Source organism: Bactrocera dorsalis, unplaced genomic scaffold (assembly GCF_023373825.1).
Source record: "Bactrocera dorsalis isolate Fly_Bdor unplaced genomic scaffold, ASM2337382v1 BdCtg344, whole genome shotgun sequence".
Lineage (NCBI taxonomy): Eukaryota > Metazoa > Arthropoda > Insecta > Diptera > Tephritidae > Bactrocera > Bactrocera dorsalis.
Genome location: NW_026038395.1, coordinates 1 through 10,710, shown reverse-complemented (window position 1 = coordinate 10,710; position 10,710 = coordinate 1). Strand labels below are relative to the sequence as shown.

Genomic DNA, 10,710 nt, shown 5'->3' with positions numbered 1-10,710 from the left:
TCATTCGCTTTTCCAAAAACTGGCGCGGCATCTATTTATAGAGTACAGTAACAATATTTGCTCAAAATTAAAGAAAAGAATAATTAAATTCTTAAACAAATTACAATAAATCAAACTTTTAACATAGAAGAATCATTATACTCGTCTAATATGGCGTGCAGGGTATATACATATGTATCGAACACCTATCTTTCGTTTTCTACGCGTCAAAAAATTTGAGTAATTGAAAATGTAAATATGTTGAAATTTTTTGTAACAAGTTTAGCAACCAACCTTAAATCACTTCAAATATGTGACAATATCCAATAATTAATACTATTGGACTCGGCGCTTATTACTTATATTCAAAATTTCTGTCAGCAATAAACTGAATTAGAGAAACAAATTTATGCTGCCACAAGAAATTAAATGTTAAGAATATACCACCGAATAAATAATCTAATTTTTAAAATGTTAAAAAATTTAGATCGATTTAATATTTTATTTTGATAAAGTTAAACTATGCTTTAAATATTTAATTTTTCACTGACTCTATTTATTCTGAATATAGTTAACCCATAATTTTACCTTTTTCTATTTACAGGAGGATTTATAATGGACGGCAGAGATAAATAACACTTTGTTTGTGGTAAATTTCCAACAAAACCAAATTAAAATACATATGAACATATGTACTTACGTAGTCCTAAGAGTACCAAAAACATATACATAAACATAGTTAACTATCGAATGCATCGATCAAGCATCATACATACATATGTTTGCATTAATATATATTAAATGTTCTGTTTTGGAATCTGAAATCATCTCCCTGCAAATAGGCATGAATTAGGTGGTGATTCTGTGCGTCCGCACGCAGAAAATTTTACGCGTAAAAGTCTCATGTGTCTCACAGTCGAGTACAGTCCCTATTTGAATTGTGTTATTTGGTCAGTTTCGTGCGTTGTTCGTATAAGAAAATGTCGATAAGTTTTGGGGGTGGTTTTATGAAGGGACATTTTCGAATTGAAACATATCCGCAACAGGAAAATGCATTCCTTTGCTTGCAACATATTTACCCATAGCGAAATGGTCATTAAAAGGTGTGCATGTATGCAGAATTCAGTTTATGTTAGCTGCATTCCGTTATAATCTAGGCAAGGAAAATTCTGTTTAATTAAGCGAGTTTTGCAAAAAGAAATAGTTTAAGCTTTATAATTTGAAAATATGTACACAAAAGAATTTAATTTCTTCAAGATATGCTCAATATTTAGCCAGCACTATTTATAGCACACGAATTTAACGAAAAATAAGCTTAATAGTTTCGAACATTTGAACATATAACAAATCAGTCCTTTGTTTTGTATAACTAACCCATAACCAAGAAAACAGTCCCAAACGGTATGTATGAATGTATCTGTTTCTCAATGCCAATGTAATCTCGAATAAAGTAAGGTAGTACATAATTTTGAAATAACGTCTCAATTAACTGTTATTGTAATTCGTTAAAAAAAAATATTCTTCCCAAATATTGTTTTTTACAGAGAGACTTTTGAATGCTCGAGAGGATAGAGGATTCCAAATTCAAACGACCCAAACCTAAAATATTAAATTCAAAAATTGTTTAATACCACTCGAACGTGAATATCTGAGCAAAAATTTCAATACAAATAATATGAAGTCAAAAATAAACTCAAGTATTATAATGGAAATTACTGAACTGATAAAATTATATAATAATAAAAATATCTTGCAATAATGTTATAGAAATTAAATGCAAAAGACATTCGCATGTGTGTGGTGGTGGAAAGAAAAATCAAAACTAAATTCATTATTAGAAAGAGCAAAAAACGTAGAAGACGAAAAGAACCAAAACAAATAATAAAACGAGTCATCGTTCTTGAGAACATCGTTAAAGTTGAGAACAAAATTAAAGATTTTGGCGATATTGAACCTTGAGACCCTAGCGGCCTTTGAAGAAAAGGAAATTCAAAGCTAACGGTATCGAAGCAACATAGCTAAATATCATACACATTCAAATATTAAAACAAACACCGATGATGGAATAAGCGAAAATGGATTAGAAACCAACTAGACATTTAGCATGAAGCAACATTAAAATATTAGTCGAAGCTCTTTGATATTTTAGAGGCATCAAATTAAATGAACAACTTTACTATTAACAAATAGGTTCAGAGCGATTAGATTGCGGATATTTGCAGAACCTTTATATTATTTATTGGGAATACAAACTATTAAGTAATACCCTGGTGCACCACAGTGTGCTAGGGTATAGAAACGACATTTCAATCAGTATTCGCCCCTAGAGCGCGGCGAATTTAGAATACTTGAACAAGACACCAAAACCAATACAACAATTTAGACGAATAGCTGTAAAACGGAAGGCGAAACTATTAAAAGAACAATTCAACCTGGACTCTGTAGTTGCATATGTATGAGTGCTTATCTGAGCCTGAGCCAATCCAACTAAAACATTTCCAAGCAACAAGAGCAATAGCAATATAACAGCAACAAAAGCATCGAACAACGAATATCGACGATACCAAGAAGACGAACTGTGGCAAAGTATTGAAACCCCAGCCCAATCCAAACCAAAACAAAACCAAACCGAACAGAACACAGAACCCAGAGCGAAGGCAACGACTTTAGTGTAAATCCATTGTAGGAGTGTGAGCTCTGTGCATTAGTGTTGGTAATTGTCTGTTTACAGTTCACATAAGTAATAAAGTAAATTCTACAACAAAAGCAAACAAGAAAAACTTCTGTGTGAAAGGAAGGCAAAAACTTAGCGAGCCAATAGACGATCCACGTACGCACACATACACACTACAATTGCCAACGTCGCCGTTTACTTTGTTTGTGTTTGTGAGTGGTGAATGTTTGGCCGTTGTACGCATCGCAAAGGTAGCAGCAGCGACGAAAGTAGCCGAGCCAAAGCAGAATCACTGAACCATTACGCAGCGACTTAACGGAGGAAACGACTGCATTCGCCACTAGTAGTCGCTGTCAGAGAAGCATAACAGAGTTGGAGATAGAGTTTGTGTGTTGATTAGGTAGAACCAGGTAGGACAAGAGAACGAAGAGAGCTAAATTCGCGATAACTGCGAGTTCTGAAAGAGAATAAGGCTTCACCCAGACTGTTGGCATCTTATGATGTCATCGGAAGAGGACACAGAGTGTTTCGGATTGTACAACGATGATAAGTTACTACTAAAGGCGTCCACAGCAGCATCATTATCCAAACTGGCAGAGCCCTCGTCTTCGCCGCCGTTACTGGAATTAGAAACCGATTGTGTGATAAAGCAAGAAACACCATTACTATTGCCACCCCCAACACCACCATTACAAACGGCGAAAAGCACAAAAAACAACACCAACCAAAATCACAAAAACAATTGTAATAACGCCAACGTCTGTAGTAACAATAAAAGCAAAATCAACAGCATTAACAGCACAACTGGCAATAGCACGGCTCTCGAAGAGACACACGAAAGCGACCTTATCGAAGACGACAACGTCAACGGTGGCGACAACGACGACGACGACGACGATAACGACGTCGTAGTCATACTCGAAGGTGTCGCAAGCAGCAACGAGGGCACCAATAATAGCCAGAGACAGAATCGCCTTCGTAACAGCAGCCGTAGTCGTAGTCGAAGTCGCAGTGGCAGCAGTGTCAGCGGCAGCGGCAGCGGTAGTGGCAAACAACAAGTCGTGCAAGTCGTGCATGTCACTGAGCGAGCAAACGAAAGTAGTCCGTGTGGTGCCGTCAACAAGACAATAACGTGCACCGCAAACTTAGCAATACGCTCAAAGTCAGTATCTGTAGGAATATCATCGTCGAAGTCAAATAAAAAGAACACGTCCTTATCGTCATCGAGTGAATATCTTGTTAATAAGAACAGTAACAGTAGTAATAACTGTACCAGTGCTAATAAAATAAACGTGAACGGTAATAGTGTTTTAGGTCTAGAATCGAAATTATTTTCGGGGTTCCAAGATAATACGAGTCCAACGCCGTTGTCATTGCCCTTGTCGGTTTCGCCAACGCCGTCATCCCCGCTCTTGCCGCCAACAGCGACTGCCTTCATGAGTAGTGCTGCTGCGGCTGTCGCGGGCGCTGCTGGAGGAGCTCTCTATGGAGCCTTATTGAATCAGACAACTTCGTCGTCCAATAACACGCTTAACAACAGCAACGCTACTGCTAGTAATAATAATCCACATAACAGTGCAAACGTTTCCGTATCCGCTTCCTCATCGCCAACAGCATCGTTGCTGTCCGGTAATTTTACAGCGGCTCTTGGCAGCCTCTTCACAGCAAACGGTTTCGGTTCAGCAAAAATGTTGAATGAGTTATTCGGTCGACAAATGAAGCAAGCACAGGATGCTACAAGCGGCTTACCCGCTACTTTAGACAACGCCATGTTAGCTGCGGCAATGGAATCGGCCACCAGCGCTGAACTGTTGAGTGCAGCAGGTTTGGTGAATAGCTTAGGCCTCAATGCCACCAGCAAATTGCTCAATAATAATACCATAAACAATTTGAATAGTTTAAGCAATGCCAGTGCGTCTGCAACGTCCGCTCTAAATAACGGCAATGCCATTTCTGATAATCACCAATCGTTGAATGCCACATCTGCCTCTCAATCGCCCAAGAACCGACGAGTGAGCAATTGTAGTGATCGATCTTTGGATGAAGTGAACTCGCGAGCTGGTGATTTGTGCTCACCACCGCGTGCACCTTCTGCCAGCTCAACGTCTGTGGTATTGGGCGCTGTGAATTCTTCTGAAAGAACCTCACCAAATGTTCAACAACAGCAACAGCAGCAACAACAACAAAATGAGTTAGCTCACCATATGCTAAGGAATATTTTGCAAGGTAAGAAAGAGCTCATGCAGCTCGACCAAGAGCTACGATCAGTAATGAATCAACAACAGCAACTCGCAGATAATCAGAACACGCTAAAGCATAATAATAATAATTTGTCCGCTAACAATAACAATAATTTGGAAGATAAAGAATCGAATAATGTAATCAATCTATTGGAGGACACCATGTCTGACATTAAAATTAAGTGCGAGCCCAATCAGTTGCCAAATAATTCTGACTCTGCGACTGCAGAAAGTAGGAAGTCATCTGATTCTGATGTTGCCGATTCTCAGCAGGATGAAGACCAACAGTCTGAGGGCGATAACATGGATCAACAGCACATGGATGAGCAGGATGATCAACCGCATTCAAACCTAACGGTGGGTGTAACTAAAAAGGAAGCTGATGACATCCTAGAAGATGTGGAATTAATGGGTCTGAATTCGCGGTCCGATTTAGAGTCATTGGCCTCACCTAGCCAATCTGAGATGATGCTCTTAGAGAACAGCAAGGATGAGTTAGAAGAGGAACTTGAAAAGGATGTCGCTGCTACCATGTCCAAAAAGCCAGGAATGGATATGAAAAGAGCTCGAGTCGAAAACATTATTACCACAATGCGTTCTAGTCCATCGTCTCATCAGTCGCACTTGCAAGTTAATGGATGTAAGAAACGAAAACTATATCAACCGCAACAACATGCAATGGAGCGATATGTGGCTGCTGCTGCGGGTTTGAATTTTGGTTTGAACTTACAAAGTATGATGTTGGATGAAGAAGCATCCAATGAAATGGAATCACCCCAAATTCAGCAAAAGCGTGTGGAAAAAAATGCATTGAAGTCACAGTTGCGTTCAATGCAGGAGCAACTGGCTGAAATGCAGCAAAAGTATGTGCAATTATGTTCAAGAATGGAGCAGGAATCAGAATGTCAGGACATTGACGATACCGCAAGTGATAGTATGGAACAGGATGACAATGGAGGGGATCTCTCACCATCCCCATCCCTGACTGGCGAATCGGGTTTAATTGATAAAATTCAAACGGACGGAGAACGGCCGAGTTCCACTTCGCCCAATTTACCAATAAAATCTCGCAAGCACTTAACCTCACAAAATTCCATAGCGCTAGATAACGCCCCGAATGTGCTATCACAAATGATGAGCAAAATGATGTCATCGCGATCACTCGTAGGGCATCCACATATGCAGCAGTCGTTTAGCGGTCCATTGCCATTGCTGCAACATATGCCACAAATGCAAGGTGACGCCGGAACTGCCCATTTGTCTCATCCCGCCATAAGTAATGCTGCCGCTATGTACCTGGGGCAACAGTTTCTCTTTGAGCAGGAAGCACGTATGGCAAAGGAAGCGGCTGAGCAGCAAGAAAGACAACAACAACAACAGCAGCAACAACAACAACAACAGCACCAACTACAGCAACAGCAACAACAACAACAGCAGCAGGAGCAAGAGCAACAAAGGCGATTTGAACAAGAGCAACAGCAACGTCGCAAGGAGGAGAAACAACAACAACAACAACAGCAGCAGCAGCAACAGGCCCAACAACAAGCTGCACAACAACTTCAGCGCCAACATCAGTTACAACAGTTGCAACAACAGCATATGGAGCAAACCACACCGACTGTCTCTATAAACCAAACAACCCGCTCACAACTACATCACAATCGACTCAATCAACGTCATGCCAATCACTCCTCTCTCAAATCAGAACTGTCAGAAAAATTCAATATGTTGAGGTCCAGTTCTAATTCGATTATGCGTATGTCCGGATCAGATCTGGAAGGACTTGCTGATGTATTAAAATCTGAAATTACTACTTCACTCTCAGCATTAGTTGACACGATCGTTACACGATTTGTTCATCAACGTCGTCTATTTAGCAAACAATCGGATTCAGTAGCTGCAGCTGCTGAACAACTTAACAAGGACTTGCTTATGGCATCCCAAATACTCGATCGCAAGTCGCCACGTACTAAAGTTGCAGATCGTTCTCATTCTAATGCCATCATCAACAATAATTCAAATATTCCTAATTCAGCGTCAGGACAGCCTGCTGTCAGCGGAAATTCTGTGAATGCTTCATCAGTCCAATCAGGTAATAATGGTTCTCTTCTCCTAGTTAATAATACCTCCTCAACTAACCAATTAAGTAATGGTCCAAACGGTAATGTGTCCACAAATCACCTCGGTCACTTGCAGTCCACTGTAAGTAACGGCCCTCAAATGCATGTTGGACCTGGGCCCGCAGTATCAGTAGGCGGTGTGACGATTCCTCAACACCCGCTTACAAATAGCCAAGCAAACGTCATGGCGTCCTCAAGTGGGCAGACAAATGCGCAACATGCGCAGCAAATAGCGCAAATGTCAGCGTTGAATGCGCAAAATTGTCAAAGCCTCATCGCCGCCCCACGTCTAAATGGCAATCAGTTATCGTTTCCGTCGCCGGCTGCGGCAGCAGCTGCGGCAATGGGCCTGCAAATGCATCATGCAGCAGCCGCAGCTGCAATGACCGCAGCTGCTGCTAATCAGCAAAATCATAATCAGCAGATCACAAACGATAGTTCTGGTCAAAGCCCAATGAATCAGAGTATCAACATGAACTCGAATACAAATACAAATAATACTAACAGTAGTTTAAGTACGATTAATATTCCACCTCCTCATATACGTCCTTCGCCCACAGCGGCAGCAATATTTCAGGCACCAAAGACACCACAAGGAATGAATCCGGTCGCAGCTGCTGCACTCTACAATTCTATGACCACTGGCGGCCCTAACCAAATGAACCCCTTCTGTATGCCAGAGTCTCGTGATGTACAGCAGCAGCAGCAGCAACAGCAACAACAACAACAACAGCATCAACAACAACAGCAGCAGCAGCAGCAACAGCAGCAACAACAGCTAGAGCAAAACGAGGCCCTCAGCTTGGTTGTAACGCCAAAGAAGAAGCGCCATAAGGTGACAGACACCAGAATAACACCCCGGACAGTCAGTCGCATACTTGCCCAGGATGGCGTTGTACCTCCGAATTCAGTAACTGCCAACAGCATGTTAGACGGCGGCAGCAAGTTCGTTCCCATGGTTGGTCAACCCAACCAACAACAACAGCCCAATACGAACCAAACGAATTGTAATGCGCCAATCGTTGGCAGCAATAGTAACAACGTCACGCCAGTCAACGTGAATACTACCGGCAGTATCGGCAATATCGGCAATAATAATACGACGCCTGCACAAAGTCCTTCACCACGTGCTCAAGCGCCAACCTATCATCCGCCGCCACCACCACCACCCATGTTGCCCGTGTCGTTGCCTACTTCTGTGGCAATTCCCAATCCATCGTTGCACGAGTCGCAAGTCTTCTCACCCTACAGTCCATTCTTCAATCCTCACCCGCCGCATGCGCCACCACCACCCCCGCATGGTCCACACAGTGGTGCTCACAACACGCCAACAGCTGCCCAAATGCACCACATGAAGATGTCATCCAGCCCACCTGGCCTTGGCGGTCTAATGGACTCGCGCGAATCACCGCCACTGCCTCATCCGCCCTCCATGCTGCATCCTGCCCTATTAGCTGCTGCCCACCATGGCGGCTCTCCCGACTACAGCGCGCATCTACGTGCAGCCATGGATGCACAAGACCGCAATTCGGACTGTAACTCCGCTGATATGCAGTTTGATGGAATGCAGCCTACAATATCATTCCTGAAGCAGCAAATGATGTAAGTACTCAATTATTTTACAAACTAATCCCATACATCCAGGTATATGGGAAATATAATGTTCTCTTGTGCAAAATGGCCATATAATACTTGTACACACTTACAATTGTGCTTAGTTGGTTAAATCTTTATATTGCTCGCCACTTTTTCTTAAGCTTTGTCACTAATTACCTCTTAATACCAAAGAAACGGTAAATCAGTTCAACAAAAAGAAACCAATCAAGTGTCGGTGTCTATATATAACTTATATTACAATGCAGCACTGCAGCACTGCAACACAAATAAGTTTACTCAAAAAGAAATGTGTAATCAAAACCAAAGTCTAAAACAACCTGATTGCAGCAACCCCAATTAATCTTAAGTATTTGCGAAACTTAATGCAAGTGCATTGCGTCTCACACGCTACATTGTCTTGCCGCCCAACCGAGCACCTAGACGGAGCTTTAATCAGGGCTAACACCGTTTCGACCGAAGCCACTTACCAGTGAATAAGGAAATGCAAAAAAAAGCATAAAACGTACCATTGTATGTGTACAGTCACAAACGGAAGCGCTTCAAGTAAAATCACTTGCAGTTCTAGTTTCCTCTAGGTTATATTGACAAATGCTTTTCAGACACTCTGCACCGTGTCAGCATTTTTATTATGCCCAAAATTTCTTTATACGTATATTAAATCTTGTATTATTCTCATCTTCTTCTGTTCATTCCACAAAAAATTAATTGTGAATGTTTTCACATGTAAATTTAGCAAAAATAGCGACTCCTTGACTCCACTGCACTCGTCAACACTAACACCAATGCACCTGCGCAAGGCGAAGTTGATGTTCTTTTGGGTCCGCTACCCCAGTTCAGCAGTACTGAAGATGTACTTCCCAGACATCAAATTCAACAAGAACAATACAGCACAATTGGTGAAATGGTTCTCGAATTTCCGGTAAGTGAAATATTTTTCTCTTCTAATTTTAAAATTAGTTTTTCCTTATACGAGTATAATATATAATAGTATGGAATATAGCCCTTAATATATTGATATGTGTTAGAGGGTAATAAATTAATTGTTTATCCCAAAGATACTGAATTAGTTACATTATATATTTAAATGTGCGTAGAATATCAGCATTTGCACTAAGAATGGGGTGTATTTAAATTCCATGGAAACTTCTTTACTTATGAAGGGTATTCTAGCTCCAATACAACCGATGTTTGATATCGAATTCTGTATTTTTTTAATGCATAACCATAAAGCTATTGTATATTTTTCTTTTTTTTAACAACGAAAAGGTTTAGAATCCTTCGCTTTTCCGAATTTTTAAAATGTCATATAGTAATTGATGCAATGTCTAAAAAACTGCTGAAATTTCTAAGCTGTCAATAAGAGACAATTTCACTTCGAACATTTCAACTGTTGGCGTATTTATGTATACAAAAGCAGTAAGCATTTCACTTGTATATACATATACATATGTATGTATGTATGAAAATGCCTAGGAAATTTCCATTACTTACCACACGAGCGCTTTTTTGGCATTAGCATACTATCCCATCATAGCACTATTACCTTAAATTTGTTGGCTCTCGGCGCTTCCCCTCAACGAGCAAGCCTAATTCCAAAATACTTCAGATAGAAATTATACTGATGGCATAAGCATGAGTTCATTATACAATTCCACCTTATTGTATGTACATATATTGCTACACTTATGTATATGTACTATATGTCTATATGTAAGTGTGTAGGTAGGCCCGCATACTTTCGGGAAAGTCCAACTGACACCAATTCGACAAAGAAGGTCTCTTGCGATTTGCATGCTAGCATTCACTCAGCGAAGCCAAAACGAAGGCAGCAGAAGACATAGTATAAGATTAGGCAGCCAATCATAAAATGCACATGTGTAAGTATTTATGAACTACTGCGAATATATGTATGTGTGTATATACTCGTGCGGGCACACACGACTGTTGAACAACGACGGCAGCCAAACGAAAAAGGTAAACACAAATTTACTGGTAGCTGTCAGCTAACAGACGGATAATGCACATACATATGTATGTATGTAGGTATACTCGGTGATAGCAGCACACAATGCAGCAGGCA

At 40.7% G+C, this 10,710-nt stretch overlaps 1 protein-coding gene across 2 annotated transcripts; it reads left to right on the top strand.

The window, feature by feature from the left end:
• Positions 1–568: 568 nt before the first annotated feature.
• Positions 569–9,549, top strand: LOC105226639 (homeobox protein prospero; the record flags this gene model as incomplete). Of its 2 annotated transcripts, XM_049462207.1 has the most annotated exon segments (4): positions 569–628; positions 1,524–6,985; positions 7,574–8,615; positions 9,364–9,549. In XM_049462207.1, coding segments are annotated over 3 exon segments (5,063 nt in total), but the record flags the coding sequence as incomplete, so codon positions are not given.
• Between the last annotated feature and the right edge of the window lie 1,161 nt (positions 9,550–10,710).